At 44.4% G+C, this 20,000-nt stretch overlaps 2 protein-coding genes across 2 annotated transcripts in view; one reads left to right on the forward strand and one right to left on the reverse strand.

The window, feature by feature from the left end:
• LOC308128618 (cytoplasmic phosphatidylinositol transfer protein 1-like) overlaps positions 1-12,220 on the forward strand; it is a 75,322-nt gene extending 63,102 nt beyond the window's left edge. Inside the window, exons 3-9 of the mRNA XM_080494247.1 lie at positions 1,788-1,876; positions 2,506-2,513; positions 3,371-3,442; positions 6,558-6,653; positions 6,801-6,956; positions 7,107-7,170; positions 8,448-12,220. Coding sequence (XP_080350373.1) covers positions 1,788-1,876; positions 2,506-2,513; positions 3,371-3,442; positions 6,558-6,653; positions 6,801-6,956; positions 7,107-7,170; positions 8,448-8,818 — 856 coding nt within the window. The 3' untranslated portion in view covers positions 8,819-12,220. The remainder of the gene's footprint in view (positions 1-1,787; positions 1,877-2,505; positions 2,514-3,370; positions 3,443-6,557; positions 6,654-6,800; positions 6,957-7,106; positions 7,171-8,447) is intronic.
• The window catches only part of LOC308149157 (von Willebrand factor A domain-containing protein 7-like), a gene marked incomplete at its 5' end in the record, with an annotated part of 9,669 nt that continues 1,882 nt past the window's right edge, over positions 12,214-20,000 (reverse strand). Inside the window, 12 exons of the mRNA XM_080520827.1 lie at positions 12,214-13,123; positions 14,208-14,510; positions 14,606-14,770; positions 15,255-15,364; positions 15,465-15,557; positions 15,637-15,789; positions 16,601-16,736; positions 17,607-17,816; positions 17,937-18,053; positions 19,022-19,134; positions 19,232-19,401; positions 19,635-19,821. Coding sequence (XP_080376953.1) covers positions 12,602-13,123; positions 14,208-14,510; positions 14,606-14,770; positions 15,255-15,364; positions 15,465-15,557; positions 15,637-15,789; positions 16,601-16,736; positions 17,607-17,816; positions 17,937-18,053; positions 19,022-19,134; positions 19,232-19,401; positions 19,635-19,821 — 2,279 coding nt within the window. The 3' untranslated portion in view covers positions 12,214-12,601. The remainder of the gene's footprint in view (positions 13,124-14,207; positions 14,511-14,605; positions 14,771-15,254; positions 15,365-15,464; positions 15,558-15,636; positions 15,790-16,600; positions 16,737-17,606; positions 17,817-17,936; positions 18,054-19,021; positions 19,135-19,231; positions 19,402-19,634; positions 19,822-20,000) is intronic.

Genomic DNA, 20,000 nt, shown 5'->3' on the forward strand with positions numbered 1-20,000 from the left:
CAGCACTTTATCGTGCAGTACTTTATCGTGCAGTATTTTATCGTGCAGTACTTTATCGTGCAGTACTTTATCGTGCAGCACTTTATCGTGCAGTACTTTATCGTGCAGTACTTTATCGTGCAGCACTTTATCGTGCAGCACTTTATCGTGCAGTACTTTATCGTGCAGTACTTTATCGTGCAGCACTTTATCGTGCAGTATTTTATCGTGCAGTACTTTATCGTGCAGCACTTTATCGTGCAGCACTTTATCGTGCAGTACTTTATCGTGCAGTATTTTATCGTGCAGTACTTTATCGTGCAGTACTTTATCGTGCAGCACTTTATCGTGCAGTACTTTATCGTGCAGTACTTTATCGTGCAGCACTTTATCGTGCAGCACTTTATCGTGCAGTACTTTATCGTGCAGTACTTTATCGTGCAGCACTTTATCGTGCAGTATTTTATCGTGCAGTACTTTATCGTGCAGCACTTTATCGTGCAGTACTTTATCGTGCAGTACTTTATCGTGCAGTATTTTATGGTGCAGTACTTTATCGTGCAGCACTTTATCGTGCAGTACTTTATCGTGCAGTACTTTATCGTGCAGCACTTTATCGTGCAGTACTTTATCGTGCAGCACTTTATCGTGCAGTACTTTATCGTGCAGTATTTTATCGTGCAGTACTTTATCGTGCAGTACTTTATCGTGCAGTACTTTATCGTGCAGTACTTTATCGTGCAGCACTTTATCGTGCAGTACTTTATCGTGCAGTATTTTATCGTGCAGTACTTTATCGTGCAGTACTTTATCGTGCAGTACTTTATCGTGCAGTACTTTATCGTGCAGTACTTTATCGTGCAGCACTTTATCGTGCAGTACTTTATCGTGCAGCACTTTATCGTGCAGCACTTTATCGTGCAGCACTTTATCGTGCAGTACTTTATCGTGCAGCACTTTATCGTGCAGTACTTTATCGTGCAGTACTTTATCGTGTAGTACTTTGGTATGCTCTGCCCCGGAGGCCTTTAACCCCGGACCTCCAGTAGGGCGGCGCCGTCACCGGGAGCAGCTCCAGTGTTCTGAGGCGGAGAACTTTTATTTATTTATTTGTTCATGTTATTTCATGCCATTTCACAATATATATGTATATATATAATAATTTGTCATCCATACATGAACAAAGGGGAACAGAGAGAAGATTAATCTTGTGTTATCTGTTTCTATTAGCACTTTTCAACAAAATCAAATCAATTCGATTCCCAAAGCTCTAACTTTATATAAAATGCCGATACTTTTGCTGATTTTGCTTTTTACATAATCAATATGAGCTTTCCAATTTAACTTTTCGTCTACAACAACACCTAGAAACTTAACTTCCTTGACTCTTTTTATGCTAGCTCCATCAATTGTGAGTTTCACATGATCAATTTTGCTGTGATTAACTGAAAATCATATCGTTTGTTTTGTCCCAATTTAAGGACAACTTCTTTTCGATAAACCAATTTCTCACTTTTAACATTTCTTCTTGATCAGGACGTTCCCTAAAGCCACTCACTGAACTCCACACACATTAGAACTCTTCAGGATTCATCTCTTTGTTTGTGTCTTTTGTTTGTGGGCAGTTGATTCCAAAGGGTTTGAAAGTGTTGAGACGTTTATGCTTCGGTGTGCATGAGAAATGTTCTGCTATCCTTCGTTTTTAAAAAGTGTTTTCATGGCGTCTTCTACCTGAAGCTCTGTGGAACAAGTTTTCCATCATTTCACCCCGTCCCTCCCGTCTCCGTCCGTCTCCGTTGTCTTCGCAGTAAGTTGCCCAGCTGGGCTCGAGCCGTGGTTCCGAAGATCTTCTACGTGACGGAGAAGGCGTGGAACTACTACCCTTACACCATAACAGGTGAGCGTCTGCTGCCACTGGATTAATTCTGCCGTCACACGAAGGACTGGCTCTTAAACTCATCAACTGGTTTACCTGGTTTTTTTTGTTTTTTTTGTTAAGCAGTTTGCTCAGAACTACATTCATTGGAAATGTATTGAATGTTTTGTTAGTGAGAAGACGAGTCACGATGCAGCTTCAGTGCATTTTAAAATAAACTTCACAGAAAAAGGCCTCATTCGGGCTGAGCTCCAGCTCCACGAATAATTCTCCTGTTGACACTGCTGGGATTACTGCCTGTGGAGAACAAAAATGTAGAATATGATCTACTTGTGGCTGCAGGTTCAGTCTAAAACCGTCGTACACTGTGGATTCAGAGGCTTTTATCGGCCGGATCTGCTAAATCGCTGTGAATCGGCTCATTAATACTCGAGTAGAGGTCGAGTAGAGGTCGTGAGGACGTCCAACAGTGCCTCCACGTTGAATTTTCTGAGCATGAGACTGAAGAGGGGACGCTGTAGAGGCAAAAAAGTGACATTGTGCTTCAAATTGTCACATGTCACATGTTATGCATTGCGAAAATTCAATTTTCTCCTAATTTTCTACTTTTCTGCTCTTCCTTTGCTCCAACCTGACGCTGTGGACCAAAGAGTACACTGTGAGTATCCACATGGCAGTACTTCTCAGATCTGTATACAGAACACAGTACGGTGTGGCAGAGTACTGTTTGGGTATACTACAAGCACCGTGAGGGTGAACTGCACACAAACATATATAGATATGTGTTTTGGTTGTTTTTATTTACTTGTAATTGTGCTTTATTTCTTGTGGCTCCCGTCTAAAAATATAAAAAAGAAAATATCTTTTGAAATATTCTATTTTTAGCTGCAATATTATTGGTTTTCAAGCTGAAATTCTATAAACAAATCACTGTTGTAGGGAGGGGCAAATTTGAGAAAAAAGCCTTTCAATTTTACATATATAATTTTAAAATATATCTGTATTTTGTGATTTTTCTAAATTTTGCATTTGGGAATTCACAAGGTAACTGAAAATATCACTGCATGTGGTGTTTTTATTTCATCCTCAAGTCGAAACGTCTTCTACCAAGAGATGTTGTTTGATTCACGACAGAAACCTACATTTTCTTTGTCTATAGACACACACACACACACACACACACACACACACACAGAGAGGCACATGCATGTGACGTGTCTTGGTTGTGGCCAGCAGGAGTCAGGCGGGTGGAGGGCGGGTGGAGGGCGGGAATCCCAGGGAAAAGAGGACAATGTTGTGACGGAGACGGAGGCTTTTGTTTTTCAGGGCGTAACAGAAAAAGAAAGAAACCAGTACTTTTGCACAGATTATTCCCTCTAAACAAATCATTTCTTCTGGATTATTACAAGAAACGAAGGACTGTCGGGTGTTTTAAATATCGACCAAAACTACCCGACTTTCTTTAAAAGCTTTGTTCTCCTGTCGGTTCAACATCTGTCCTTTATGAATCCACAGTGCTCCTTCCTTCCCAAGTTCTCCATCCACATAGAGACGAAGTACGAGGATAACAAAGGCTGCAATGACAATGTGAGTACACTGTGTGTGTGTGTGTGTGTGTGTGTGTGTGTGTGTGTGTGTGTGAGGGCATTCAAACCTTTACCATGAGGTCCCTGTAGAAAAGAAACTGCAGAACCAGGGTCTTCCGCTGGAGGTGAATTATCTGCTGCAATACTTTGGTTTTTGCCATTTTTGCCACTCATTTAGCTTGAAGTCGTCGTTCATACCACAGTGTGGTGACGCTGCTTCACAAATCATCATGAGAGCCAATTAGAATGAGGGGCGGTACCAATAGAACAACCTAATGTGTGGTCGCTGGGGATTATTGTTTAGGGTTAACCCTAACAAAAACAAAAACAAACAAAACTTATCAAGGGAAAAAATGGCAATAATCATTTAAAATATGAAAAGATGTGATGAAAACAACATAGAGACACAATGAAAACAACATAGAGATGTGATGAAAACAACATAGAGACGTGATGAAAACAACATAGAGACGTAATGAAAACAACATAGAGATGTGATGAAAACAGCATAGAGATGTAATGAAAACAACATAGAGACACAATGAAAACAACATAGAGACGTGATGAAAACAACATAGAGACGTAATGAAAACAACATAGAGACACAATGAAAACAACATAGAGATGTGATGAAAACAACATAGAGACGTGATGAAAACAACATAGAGACGTAATGAAAACAACATAGAGATGTGATGAAAACAGCATAGAGATGTAATGAAAACAACATAGAGACACAATGAAAACAACATAGAGACGTGATGAAAACAACATAGAGACGTAATGAAAACAACATAGAGACGTGATGAAAACAACATCGAGATGTGATGAAAACAACATAGAGACGTGATGAAAACAACATAGAGACGTAATGAAAACAACATAGAGACGTAATGAAAACAACATAGAGACGTGATGAAAACAACATAGAGACGTAATGAAAACAACATAGAGACGTGATGAAAACAACATAGAGACGTAATGAAAACAACATAGAGACGTGATGAAAACAACATAGAGACGTAATGAAAACAACATAGAGACGTGATGAAAACAACATAGAGACGTAATGAAAACAACATAGAGACGTGATGAAAACAACATCGAGATGTGATGAAAACAACATAGAGACGTGATGAAAACAACATAGAGATGTGATGAAAACAACATAGAGATGTGATGAAAACAACATAGAGACGTAATGAAAACAACATAGAGACGTAATGAAAACAACATAGAGACGTGATGAAAACAACATAGAGACGCGATGAAAACAACATAGAGACGTGATGAAAACAACATAGAGACGTGATGAAAACAACATAGAGACGTGATGAAAACAACATAGAGACGCGATGAAAACAACATAGAGACACAATGAAAACAACATAGAGACGTGATGAAAACAACATAGAGACGTGATGAAAACAACATAGAGACGTGATGAAAACAACATAGAGACACAATGAAAACAACATAGAGACGTGATGAAAACAACATAGAGACACAATGAAAACAACATAGAGACGTGATGAAAACAACATAGAGACACAATGAAAACAACATAGAGACGTAATGAAAACAACATAGAGACACAATGAAAACAACATAGAGACGTGATGAAAACAACATAGAGACGTGATGAAAACAACATGGCAAAATCAAATCTTACTGAATGAAAACCTCAGAATTAGGTTCAGAGAGTTCAGTTCAAAATAATCAAATATTTTCACTAAATAGTGTTGAAATGATGCAGTGGAGTTTTGCGGCCGCGTTGCACCGTTAGTCACTGAATCGCAGGTCGTCAACAGAAGCTGCCAGCAGATCGAGGAATGCTGAATCACTCCGACCGAACACAAACCATATGAGCTTATATTCACACTTCGATGATTCATTTGGAGTGTCTGTAGGTAGACAAGTTAAATTAAGTCTGACATGCGGCTCCACGGTATTTGTCGTCCCTGCTCTAGTACATAGAATCGCCTGCCTCGACATGGGGCGTAATGAATATTAATGAGTAAATACAGTGAAACCAGACATAAATGATTTATATTTTATGTAGTCAGACACAAGATTTTTTCTCCAGTGGAAACGTCTCGTCTCGTCACTCCACCGCTCAATCTGTTTCCTGGTGAAAAACGAACCACATGTCCCCAATACTAAAGGTCAGCCTAAACCCAGACAGCCACCGGGGATGTTTTCACGTGAAGGAAAAATGAAAGCAAACGTTTCAAAAGCCTTATTTACACATAAATATTAAGAGCTGGTGCAGGATGACCATGGCAGGTTTGACTTTTAAGTGTTCTACACTTATAGATCCGTTCAGGACACGAGTGTCACACTGCTGTCCAGGTTGCCTCCTGCAAAAAAAAAATCAAAGTCTACCTGTAAAGCTAATACAAGCCAACACAAAACATTGAGAGTGATCCAGACTGACTTGGTGATTGTTCGCCGTGGTGTGCTAACAGCAGCCATTCAGCACAGGAGCCTCCAGCCGCTGCTTTGCTGCAGAGATCATTTCATTTGGACCGTTGGACGACTTGCTCCCTGCACTCCAGTTTGTTAGAGCATTAGTCATCAAATGATGGGCTGCCACTGCCTGGACACCGAGCCAAAGACACAGGAGGGGGGGGGGGGGTGTACAATGGGCACATCGCTAGAAATATAGTAGTATAGACGTATGTACACAGTAGATTTACTGATGGCGCGTTGCTTCTTCCTGCACCGGGAGAACGAACCTCCAGGATCTCCTTGACGAGTCCGAGCAGTTTTATGTTACGATGAAGCAGTGAAATTCAATTAAATTCAACTTTATCTGTACAGCACCAAATACAACACAGAGGATTTAACACGGTCATTGTGAGAATATTTAACACAGGAGTGAAAGTGATTGCAGTCCGCTGTGGTCCAGCCATGGACGTGTAGAATGTGTCGGTGGAGAGCGACCCCTAGTGGCTGGTTCGACAATGACAGCTTGTGCTTTTCGTGGCTTTGAGAAGCTGCAGCGGAAGAGTTTGAATATGTTTGAGCCATCAGTGTTTACGTTTCTCTTTATTGCTGGCGTACTGAGAGGCCGGGAGCAAAATGATCCTTTTTTTTCTTTTTTCACCTTCCAGATCTTCGACAGCGAGCTGAAGGAGCAGGAGAGGGAGGTGTGCTTCGTCGACATCGCCTACGACGAGATCCCAGAGCGATACTATAAGGAGTCTGAGGTGTGTGTGTGTGTGTGTGTGTGTGTGTGTGTTGTCTGCTGCTATTTCAGCCTCATTGTTTGGTCTTTTCACTCGTTTTATCACTGTGGATAAATGTGGACCAAACAGTATTTGGTTTCACGTTGATGGACTCCGCCGTCTTCGCAGGACCTGCGATACTTCAAGTCGGAGAAGACGTCGAGAGGGATGCTTCAGGAAGGCTGGAGGGACTCGCAGGATCCCATCATGTGCTCCTACAAGCTGGTGACCGTCAAGTTCGAGGTGTGGGGTCTGCAGACACGGGTGGAGCAGTTTGTTCACAAGGTGAGACGGCGCTCCTTCACAAAATACCTCGCCTGCTCCGTGCCACTGCGTCGAGGTCGTCACTTCATCTGGACTCGCGCCGAAGTCTTTAGTGGTCCGACGATCAGGAACGTCCGACACAAAGACGCTGAAGCTTGCTGATGGTTGCAGGTGGTGCGGGACGTGTTGCTGCTGGGACACAGACAGGCCTTCGCCTGGGTGGACGAGTGGATAGGTAGGTCCACCAGCCACATTCAATTCATCCTATACTGTGGGGTATTTCTGGGTAGCTCACCTCCTTTCACCCGCCACCTTTACTTATCAGCATGCACCCTTTCACCTGCACCTCACCCGCTCACTGCTTCTCCACCCGCAGCATGGATGTTCACTACACCTCCACGTTTGGTTGATTCGATCTCCACAACGTGACCCTACTTTATACGTTCCATGATAGAGAAGTCTTTTCCTCGTGCGTCAGTGTGTTCGCAACCAAAGGTTTGGCCGTGCTCATCGATGCTGCCTGTCCACCAGTTAGCGTTAGCGCCATGAGAGAGCAAACTGAAATGTGTGTGATGAAGGTGAAACATGAGCGTCCACCTCTCCCAGTGCCTGCTGGCCTCGTTTGCCCCCAGAAGTGGCTGCAGCACTTTCACCCACCCTCGGCTCTTTGGTTGTTTCTGTCGCTGTCCAGATATTAAACCCCATTGTCTTTGCCATGAAACATCTTGTCCTCCTCTCCTGTCCCCTCACTAAACCTCTCCCCGTCGTAGCGCAGCTCGCTGCCTCCTGGATGATTCTTCTTTTCCCGTCTTTCTAATACTCCAGCAATCTTCTCACATGTGGGATTATTTTTGCTTGTGGATGAAGTGAACCTTTGCGGGGTTTTTTTCTCTCTTTGGCGCTTTTAACGCTCCGGCCTGCTCACACCTTTCCTTAATCTTGAAGCGTCCTCCACTCCTCCGCCCCCACCCCTGCTTGTCTCATACTTGGAGTGTCATTGTCGAGGAGTTACGCCCCTCCCCCCCCCTTCCAGATATGAATTTGGATGACGTGCGGGATTACGAGAGACAAATGCATGAGAAAACCAACATTAAAGTTTGCCATGAGCAGCAGGATTCCACCACAAAGCCACCGTCACTGGATGACATAGAGATCCATGACAAAGCAAGCGTATGTCCTTTTTCATTGTCTCTTGTCCTCATTGACGTCATTGACCTCATTGTGTCCCCCACAAACTGTCTGAGTACGACTGGCTGGAAACTGTAAGTCATTTGATGTTGTATTTGCACAACCACAGAGTAATCTTTGCCGGTAAAGTAATTGAGTACTGCAACACATTACATTTGAATCTTTGTAGCCTGACTCAGATTTCCTCTCCTATTTTCTAGATGTGGTTGTGACTCTAATATTGACACTCGCAGTCTCTTGTGTTTGAATTTGCATTCCGGTGATGAAGACAATGTGTCCTCTGGCCCTCATTCTTCTTCCTGTCGGTGATTTCTTTCCCACCAGACATGACGATGGATGAGGTGAGAGAGTTTGAACGCACCATTCAGGAGGCCACCAACCAGAAGATCGGGATGTTTCCTCCGTCCATCTCCATCAGCGAGACGCCCCTGTCCTCCTGCGCCCTCACCGGCCCCGCCAGCGCCCCTTCCACCCCCATGTGCTCCGATGCACCCGAGTCCCTTTCTGTCCCCAAAGATCGACCCCGTAAAAAGTCTGCTCCGGAAACCCTGACCCTCCTCGACCCCGACCCCACCCCCACCCCCGCCCCCGCCCCGAGCGGCACCACCCAGGGATCTGACCTGGGCCCGTCCACCGTCTCCAATCACGTCCAAACGTCCTTCAACTCTGAGCTGGTCGAGATGGACGAGCAGTAGAGGGACGTTGGACTGTCTTCCCCCACGCCTGTCTTACTTCCTCCCCACGCCTACTGTCTTACGAGCCCAATGAGACGAGCCTAACCTCAGAACACCAGTGCCCAGATAGTCCAGTTCTCCAGCCATGTCCGCCAATTCGCCATAGCGGGAGACGCCACAGACCACCAGGACTCTTTCTCCAGTGTCACTCCTACGACCGAGGCAAGCTGGACACTCAGCGACCCGGTTGTGGCTGACTTCCTGTCCCCGTGACTCCAGCCCCACGTCACATATTGTATTCTTGTCGTTGTTGTAGGGAGGCACGTCTTTTATTTCCTGTCCGTGTATTATTTTCAGAATAACCTGAGTTCTGCTTCTTTCAATCGGATCAGCTGGCTCAGAACTTTTGAACCTTGAAGTAGTTGCCTTAACGCCACGGAGCTCGTGGTGTTTATTAGTTTAACCAATGTGTGCAAATGGACGGCAGCCATCTAGTTTCAGTCTGCAAAAGGTTTGCATCTAAATAGAAAGGAAGTTGATGACAAACCAGGATAGCACAGTAGATGTAATGTGTTAGAATCCCACAGTGGAGAGTCAAGTGCCCTCTTGACGGCTCCGCCTCTTACGTGAGCCATCCAAACCGGCCTTTAAATCATCATTTACCCTTTGTTTCGGTTAAGTTTCCAACTGTAGTAACAAAAGAGATGCAAGATCAGTACAATCAGAGAGAAAACACCTCAGGTCCCCCGACTACCTGGCTCGCACTTCAAAGGCAGGGACAGAATTCCTCCTTTCTCTCCCTGCTTTTTTTTGCCAAATACCCACGTTTTGTACCTCCACAGTATAACACTCACTGTTCTATGTAAGATCCCAGCCTACTTAACCCTGGGAATGTTTACACATTAGAAACTTTGGAGCGTTTGCATACTAGCAGTGATGCTTTAGCAAAAGAAAAGCTGTTGCTGGACTTGCAGTTTTGATACGACGGGTCACCGGAGCTGGCGACGTCGGGACGACTGAAGTGATTCATGTCGGTAATTAAAACAGTCAAACGAGAAGTTAAATGTTGCCTAAAACTAATGCCGGACTCTTCGCTGCTCTCCTGCAGGAACGAGGTCGTGTTTGGGAGGGTTTTACAGCGTCCACCGCTCTTTGTGCAGGGAGTGGAGGAAATGAAAGCGTTGGCCGTGACGAGCAGAGCACGTGCATCAAGCTGACTTGAGTGTGTGCTTTTTCTTTGTTGAAGGTGCAGAGCATGTGCAGAAGTGCTCAGACCCTCGCCTCGCCGGCGCCAGTCGGCGAAATCCAAGCCAGTGTTTTTATTCAAGCGGGGAGACGATTCCTTCGCCGTGGCCATTATTTGTGTTGCGCTTGAGCGACTCGCTGTCACCCGAAACCCCGAATGAGCGACAAAAAAACCGACAAAAAAACGTTAGAAGAGCAAACGCTTTGGATGGAAAACACCCCGTTTCCGTCGAGTGAAATTATTCAAAGGACGGGTTTTTATATGCTGCATGAAATGTTCTGAAAAAATAAACATTGCGTGAAGTATATACAGATGTACTGTCAGTGGACGACCAGCACAGTATGTCTGGTGATGCAATCGTATGACAAAAAAAAGTGAACGCTAATATTGGAAGTAATTTTGTATAATAGAAATACTGACTTTGAGTGAAATGTGAGCATGTCCAGAGAAAATACTGTAGGCCTATAAACTCTGAACTCAGTGCCTCTGCATGCAACAGTTTATCATCACTAACCTGTAGAAACCAAAATCTCCGTGTATTTCAGCTACAGGAACACAACATTTCCTTTATTTTCCCCATTTTATTTTTCTTTGTTAGCCAAGAAGGAAACGGGGCTCGTCCCCCCAAACACCGTAGCTGAAGCTGAACATAATCCGATCAAAGCAGTCATCAGACCGTTAGCAGCAGGGCTAGCTCGCGTGCTACTCCCTCCGAGGGCATCAGCACCCTTTTCTTCCCCTACTCATTCAATTGCTAACTTTTCCAGCGCAAAATGCATTTTGCACTTTCCAGTGTTGGACACCTTATTTGACAATGAAGGAATGTGTTACCTTACTGTGTTGTTGGGTTTGTTGGACCAAAGTCCTTCCAGGTCAGTCGCGGCTCTGCAGAGCGGGTCACACACAAGGTCTTGCCATACGATAAGAACTGTTAATAGTTTGTACAGTTTCACACTTGCTTTTTGTTAAAGAGAAAATCAGACTGTAGCTATTTATCTGTACCTGTAGCTTTTGTCTTTGCCTTTGGGGTAGGAGATGCTGTGTGGGATTTCTTGGTATAGATCTATGATGTATAGATTAGACGTACGTTCTGGTATTGAGCGCCTCTCTTGTCAGGAACACAGAGATCCAGGGACACGTTCAAACTACCGTGGGCTCTTACAGTCATGCAAACTATCCAACTGTGTAACATTAAGCTCTGCTCTGTTTAAAAGAGTAACATTAGGTATTGTAAATAGCATTAATGAGTAACATAGTAGATTTCCTACATTGAACCTGTTCCAAGTTTCCTTACTGGTGTGATATGAATGTGCTTGACGATTTAAGGAAGACAATGAAGGATGATTATTTAGTGTTGTGTGTGATGAGGAAGGCATTATCACAGGCTGAAGGTGGGCTTAAGCTGTGTTCGTCTCCATGAAGTGCTCCTCTGGTGAGTTCAGGTGACTTTACTTCTCAATCAATCCAAACTCCTCGTCATCGTGGTGCACTTTTGACCTTCCAGTTGCTTTTGATGATCTTGCAGGACAAACTTATTTTATGAGTTGTAAAACAAAATCTCTCTCTTTAATTTGTTTCCCTTTCTTTGGTGTTGTGCTGCTTTGACGTTAACTTGCCATGATAATTAAAAGCCGATTCGCTTTTCTTTTATATAGTAAATCTGCTGGACTTTGATTTTGTGATTGCTGTATTGCTTTGAGGACAATTTAAGTATCAGTTCATGATTATTTCTCTGGATAAAAGGACCAAGCAGTTCACTCTTCCCCCTGTTTCCCCTCAATATCCAAAAAACAGCTGTGCTTTGGATATTGTGCCGTCGTTCTGTGTCCTGACCGCTGGGGCTCGTCTCACAAAGCAGAGCCACCAAGTCAAGCTGGACCACATCAAGTAAGGCTCGTCTTACTTCACCATCAGTCACATGCAGGAACATGCTCTGTAATCCAGACTGCAGTCCAGTGTGTGTGTGCTCCTGTTTTATCCACCTTTCTTGATTTGATCTGCTTCGTGAGACAGAGCCCAGAAGTGCCATTCTCGTTTAGCTGCTGGAAGTCGCCCTCAGTTCTTCCACTTTTAACTATTATTGTATTTGTTACATTTTTACTGCCCAATGAGGTTCACTTGGTTCTTTGTTGTACTTTTTTTTCCGGAAATAGACAAATAAACCTTATTAGTTATTGCAGCAGTGTTTTTATTTCATTCATTGTTTTTTTTACACTGCATGTTTCCCATAACCACATGCAACCACAGAGCGCATCTGCAGGTTAACGGCGACACACCGATCCTGGTTTTTATTCACATTGTTTAAGTTGTTCAATAACCCGTGCAGCAAGACACTTCATACAAACATGTATCCCTCTCTGCTCTATAGTTAGCGCAAAGAAATTAAAGCTAAAAAACGAAAAAAATGTAAACTTTCCCATTCAACTTGTGATTTTTCCCTGAATAATTCAAGCATTTTTAAATGATCATTTAAAAGCCTTTCAAGAAACTTATATAGAAACTTCGCATATTCCACTGCTTTATTATTCCAGATTAAAGGATGGAAATGATGCTTGAAGTCATTTCCATGATTCATTTATCTTCCAGAGGAGAGAAACCACAACGCTGATCCACAGACTGCATGATGTGTCGTGTGTGCGCCCCCTAGCGGAGCTGGTTGCAGCTGCAGTTGTGGGTCCAGTGGACATATCAGATGCAGTTGTGGGTCCAGTGGACATATCAGATGCAGTTGTAGTATTTGGTGTAGTATCGGGTGCAGGTGTGGCGACGGTCCTCGCCTGTCCCAGACACCGTCCCACATTCCCCGCCCCGTCCACGGCGGCCACCACGACGCTCTGCGAGCAGCAGGACGAGTTGTACGTGATCACTGAGACGTTCTCGCCCCCAGCCCCCACCGCCACCGTGGTGCTCAGAGAGCCGTTCCCTTGGCGCAGGGAGACGGAGGTAATGCCGGTGCCGTTCGTGCCATCAGTGAAATTAGCGACGACGTCCCACTGGGTGGAGGCACACAGGGCGGGGGCGGCGGGGCAGGTACCCGAGGTGCTGACGATTTGGCACACGGGACTGATGGTGTCCGTTGCCTGGAAAAGAAGGAAACAGCGTTCAAACACAATTTTATATTCATTGAATACGGGGCATTTTGCAGAAACATGTTGCTTCTTGGTTTTCTTATGTGCCAAATATTTGAAACGAGCCAGAAAAGGAACAGGAGGAGGCCCCCACTTCCTCTCACCCCCCCAGGAGTTCACATACTGCAGGATAGGATCATTTAAACAAGTTTAAAACGCACAAAACTGACCCACATGTCAGCATTTTAGTTAAAAAAAGAAAAGTAGATTGGATATATTTAAAACTTCTGCCACATGCCATCTATCACCACCCGGTATTTGAACCGACAACCTTTTTGCTGTGAGGTTGGAGCACTTCCCACTGCTCCGCTGTGCAGCCCCCTGACTTAATACACAATACATTACCATGCAGAAAAAGCCCCCGAAGTACCATAACTGTGGATATATATATATTTTTTTAATTCACTATTTTCAGGTGAACAATACTTTGTTCACAATTATTGTTTTTTTTTTAAACAAGATATAGTTTTGTTGATGCATCAGTCTTGTGAACGGATTTGAAGCCTAACGACTTTTCCAGAACAACAGGAGAAAACATGGCAGCTTAATGTTTCCATAAGAATTTAGGCCCTGTTTCCACGACAACGTTTCACATGACAACATCTAACCCGTTAAATAAAAAGTGCGTTTCCACTGCAGCAGCGGACACAGGGACAATGGTGTCGTTAGTCTGCCGGGCCATGGGAGGGCGCTGTTGCTTGATTTTGTAATGAAACCACACAGACGTGTGCAGAGAAGAAAACATTATAAGCATGAAGAAAATGGAGAGAAGCCGACATCCTCGTGGACTGATGACTCATCGGATACTATCAGGCGAGAGTCTCAACTATTAAACTGCTGACATGGAGGATAAAACTAGAATTCTGACCGCGAGTCATGGAAAACATTGATTTGTGTAACGAGAGATCATCCATGACATTTATACCTAAACAAGTTTCATCTTTTAAACTTTTCAGTTTCATACAAACCTGCTTTGTTCCAATTGCACGTATGTATGTGAATATTATATACACACTATAATATCCATCAGTCTCACCGTGGCGACCACCGAAAACCTGAGCACGGCGAAGTTGATGTCGGTGGCGGCGGCGTTCTGCGCCTGGATGGTGAGGGTCAAGTCTGTTCCCGACGTAGCGTTGTCCGGCACGGCGATGGTCACCGTGCCGTTGGCCTCGCCGCCGCCGCCGCCTGATGCGATGGTGAGGCTGCTGGGCGCGGTGAGGGGGTAGCTGCGGTCGCTGTTGGCTTGCAGGGAGAACGTCCCGCTGGCGTTGGAGGACACGGTGAAGAGGACGGACAGGTTGGAGCCCGGCTGGACGTTGCTGCTGGGCGCCAGGGCCTGCAGAGGTGGAGGCGGAAGAGGAAGAGGAGATCCAGTTTGTCTGCTGCCACCGGAGACAGGAAACACTGCAGCAGTTGGTGAAAGAAACCGACGGTGACAGAAAGGCTGGAGGTCTGGATCTGGGTGGAGGCTTGTCTCTGGAACGGCTCCGCCGCGGCCCTGGAGGTGGAGCTGCTGTCCTCGCCCATCAGGCCGACCCCAAACTCTCCTCCGGGCACGGCTACGAATCTCACCAGGAAGTTGCTGCGTCCTAATGGCTGGGGAGTCGAGATGAAGAAGAGGCAACGTTCTGGTGAGTGGTGGCGAAAACCAACAAGCCGGCTCGAAGGAGTGCAGTTATTATTAAAACGCATGACTTTTGACCTTGAATGATACTTAAAGTCACACAGACATGCTTTACCCTTCTCATATATTTAGTTGGAGACTCTGGAGACTGGTGTTGTCATGCAACAAACCGTCACTGGTCACCTTACACTGAACAGCTAGACCATTTATTTATGTTGGATTTCTTAGGAGAAAGAGCACTTTGCTAAGTGTACAGTTGATGTGGTCCTCCTTGAAAAAGCCCAGTGGTTGGAAGCATTAATGTCAAATATTGAACTTGATTGATATTTTATCCAGGTTTTCAGCCGCATCACGTTGACGTAAAACAAGAAAAGCATCAAGTCGGTTCATGAGCTTTTGTCGAAGTTGCTGTAGTTTCGATCACGACAGGATGGGCTCTGCTGACGGTGGTCGTACCTCCACCGAGCCGCTGAGGGCCGAGGAGCCGGAGCGGTCCAGCAGAGTCACGTTGGTCACTGTGGCCGTGTCACTTCCTGTCACAGTGACCAGGAGACTCACGTTCCCTCCTGGAAGTCAAGACATGACGCATTTTACTGTGGTGGACGTTTCTAAAATACACAGTTTTCTGTTGTATAGTTTTCCTCGTGGTGATGAACAAGTTCCCACCAGTCGGAGGACGTCCGTCCACGTCATTCAGACCGCCGTGGGCTCCGGCTCGCTCTTCCACAAGGCTGAAGACGAAGTTCACTGAACTTTGACCTGATGGGAATTTATTAGGGAATTAATTTAGAACGTGTGAACCTTCTTTTACTGACTGAAGTCTGATGATCCTACTGACCTGTGACCCTCACGGTGTAAGCGCTGCTGGAGTTAATGCTGATCTCCCACAGGCCGCTGGCGTTGGTGGCGTTCAGCCTCACCCGGCGAAGGTTCCCCACCGCGGTGACGTTCGCCAAAGAACCACTGGGCTCAGTCGAGTTCTGAGATTCTCCTGGAAAACATGAAGAAATAGCTGTGACCATACCTGAGGACACTTTCTTTTATTAATGCTGCTATAATATCCATGTATTAATGCTGCTATAATATCCATTTATTAATGCTGCTATAATATCCATTTATTAATGCTGCTATAATGTCATTCAGATTCTGACAATACCAAAGTTTTCTCTTATTTTTAGTACAACAAAATGTTAGTACACAAGAAAATAATTTTTCAATTCACACATTTTTCAGAAAAACCTCCTTTGAGCACCTTGAAATTCTATCACAGAAAATAAAACCGCAGAACTTGACATCCAGCTGCTGTAGAGTTTCTTCCCAGGAGGATTTCTGCAGCTTTCAGCATCAGAATCACCTTTTTTTTAAAAATTGTATTCCCACACACTTCTTTTCGTTAAACTCCTTCACATTAATATACAACAAACACACTTAGTGTTTATATCGATAATGTATTGTTTGTGTTTGTATGTGTCAGAGTAACTGTTCTGGAAGTTTGTTTTAGATTTATTTAGTTTCTACATTTAGTTTTGTTTGCTTGTTTCATTCAACTGGATTTTCTTCTGACTCGTTTTTTTTTTTTATCGGTTTCTTGACAACGTTGATAGTTTTGTTTAAAATGTTGTTTACATGATGACGGTTTCAAGTGGAAATGGCAAAACATCAATTTAATTGCTGTTCTCAACATTAACAGTATGATTCTTCATTATTATTCATCCTCATGAAAACAAGTGGAGGCCAAGTGACATTTCATCATTTACCATAAGAACGTTTCTGCGTATTAATAAATAAAGTGGAAGAGGAACCTGTTGAGCTTGTGAGCCTGAAGGTGAGCGACGGAGCGCCGGTGATGTAAATGATCACGTTTCTGATCGACGCGTCAACAACAAAAGAGAAATCCTCCGGACGTCCCGGATCGACCGCAGCTTGGAAAACTGTTACCTGGACAAAAAAAGAAGCGAAGAAGAACAGAGTCAACCATGAGACGAGGACGGTGAGGGATTAATGTGATCACATCAGCAGAAGATTGATGATCAGAGTTCAAATTACGGGGGAGCTAAGGGGAGCTGAGCTCCCCTGAAAGCCTAATTTGAAAAATTTAGGGGGAGCTCTAAAAACACTGGCAATTTTCCCATATATATTTATATTTTCTATGGGTTAAGCTTCATCAGGTTCCTGAAATAAATAATAGTAATAAAATTATGTCAATGTTGTGAGTTTATTCGCTCATCAGGCCTACAGTAGGCTCGGCCTACTATTTCCGAAAATCTCTTCTATGCAACCGCTGCGTCTCCCGTCGTGACCATCCATGCGTGGCGGCGCTGCATTAGTCTACGTCACCACCACCACTTGAACTTCTCGCTGAGTTGGTTTGGTAATGACGTTAACGTTAAGTTCAGACTAGCCGCCTGCTTTATTCGGTTTTTTGGGGAACAATTATGTCAAAAAGGAAGCAACAAAACCTCAGTCAATTTGGATTTAAAACAAAACAAAGGAAGAGAAATGAAGATGACGACAGTATCGGTGCACCACCAGCTAGCTTGATACCGTTAGACGCAGACGTTTCTGCTAGTGCTAGTGATATTGATGAGACTTTGGCTCCAGATAGCCCTACCACCGCTGCGACCTGCAGCGACCATGCACCTTTCAACTGGGCAAAAAAACAATGGGGTGATTGGAGAAGCAGGAACCCATGGCTCTACACAAAAAATAAGAAATTGGGATGTACTGTAAAATAGGGCTCCCCCGAAAGCCACGTTGTAATTCGAACCCTGTCGATGATTAAACTTGTGAGTGGCGTGACGGTCTCACCACAGCGCTGAGCGACAGGTCCTCGATGACGGCATTGGCCTGAGACAGATCCAGCTTGCTGACCTCGATGGTCTGACCTCCAGAGGCCCGGGCTATGTCTCGGTACAGTTCAGTCTGCGCCTGGCTCAGCACACGGGACGATGGATTCTGACCATCACTTTGGAGGGAGCGACGGCGAGAACCTAACACGTCCGTCAACAAGAAAATGACCTGGAGTTGAAAAGAGAGAGACGATTAGGGATTTTTATAAACACTTGTGACACGCTCTCCTGCACCATTGTGATCCAAACCTATGAGTTGGTGATATTTTCTGTGGACAAGAAGACTTACCACAGACTGTGTCCTCTCTATCAGTGCCAGGACAATGTTTCTCAGATTGAAGTCTTTGGCAGGAGCGTCAGTGAAGACAAAAATGTTGCTTCCTGTTGGAGCAGCTGTGAGCGCCAGCTTTCAGTCAGGAAGTAAGAAAAACTGTTATCTCATTTGTCTTCTTAAGTATTCTCTTATCTCATGATAATTACTCCATGAAACCACATGCATGAGCAACAGTCAGTTGTTGTGTTTACGCCACATTTCAAGTGAAAACGAACTGTTTTTTCAAGGTTTCTTTTCAGGAAAGTTCAACGTTTAACAATCATTGCTTCCAAAACGTTTGGAAACTGAAAATTCTGCAGTTACCATGCCTGGCCATGAGTTAGCGCTGTTGGCCACTCATATATGTGGAGAACAATAACTAACATTAACAATGGAGAAGACGGACAGACCATAGATATAAACATTAGATGTTGACGCGACATGCCAGCAGCGCCGCCATCTCAAAATCCACAAAAACATTCGTAGCTCGCTTGCTAGTCCACGTAGCAGCAGAAGTAATACCTCATTTTAAAGCTGAGGTAAAGCTCTATCCTGTGGAAGATTTTTCCACCTTCTAGTAATTTCTCCATGAGGTTTCTATGGCTGAGAGGAAGCTTCTGGTAGAACCAGACATCTGAGTGACACTGCTCAGCATCATCATAAATAATAATGCGTAGGAAGGCTAGTGTGTGCTTGACTCCTTCCTTCACATTTGTTTACCTCCCAGTTCCCTTCCAATTGCTTCGCTCCTGATTTGTTTGCTGATTGTGGGTATTATTTCCATGCTATTTTGTTTTAGCTCTGTCTTCTGCAAGTGTCCACTCGTTTATTGAAAGCTGGTATTATCATTCTTTTTGCAGCAGTTTTCCATTATAATTTACAAAAGCCTTTGTGCTAAATGTTCACAGGAAAGGAAAATTAATTACTTCCTATTAAATCAAATTGTTGCATTCCCTTTCCCCACATGGAACCAGGGTTGGAACGGGGTTTTTGTCCTCAGTTTGTAGTCATCAAGTGAGATTGAAGTAGCTGGAACGTCTTTGTAATAATCGCCCACTCACTTGTAGTCCAGACAGACTCAGCTCTGGGCTGTCTCCTCCTCCTCTGGCAGTGAGACTGTTAATGCTGGCTTTGAATTCATCTGGGTCGGTTGTCCTCAGCAGAGGTCCAAAACCTGGACAGGACATGCACAAATATGAACGCTTGCACATTTTTACATTCCTCTACCTTTAGCGATGTGTTGATAATGTGACAGGCTTAAAGTTACACACCAGGGTCGTTGAAAGGTACCAGGATGTATAGAGATGGCTCTTCTGCTGTTCCTATCCTGCCGTCAATAATTCTGAAGGTAGTGTCCTTAACAGCAGCGATGTCGTCCCTCATACTGCCTGTGGTGTCAATCACAAAACACAGTGCAGAGGACTGGGACAGACCCATGAATCTGAGGGACCATGAAGGACAAAATGTTTGAAATGCTTATCTAAGAGCAGAATAATTGAAAAACACCATGAAAGTCGAATTGGAAAAAATGGAATCTTAAGCCATGACGTTGGAGTGGCTTTACTCTCAACCTGTAAGCAGCCATGTTGAATTGTTCTTCTCCAACACTGCTTTATTTCCCATACTGTCAATGCTCAGTATGAGTGTAAAAACATGCCTGAACATTGTCCATACCGCAGAAAGTCCCTGTCTCCAACCACTATCCTGATGTCCTCCAGTAGCTCCAGCGTGGCAGCGACGGCCAGATCAGCCGCTTGCTGGTGAAGGAAGCCGTGGTTTGAGCCACGACTATCCTTGTTAATACCGCCCACAGGATCCCGAAGGCTTGTTCTATCAAAGAACCCACCGTGGCTGCATTTACCTGAGAACACATGACCGTTTTGGTACATTACAGCTCAGTCAGGTAAAAGACAATGGTTTAACTCAGGACTGTGTCGTCACAGCAAAGAGGCAAATAGAAGGAGTTCACCAGGAACAATACATCTAATTTACATCTCAGGTCAAAGGCGTCCGAGGCTGTTTTTCACATCATAAGAGAAC

The sequence above is a fragment of the Blennius ocellaris genome (assembly GCF_963422515.1).
Source record: "Blennius ocellaris genome assembly, chromosome: 3".
Taxonomy (NCBI): domain Eukaryota; kingdom Metazoa; phylum Chordata; class Actinopteri; order Blenniiformes; family Blenniidae; genus Blennius; species Blennius ocellaris.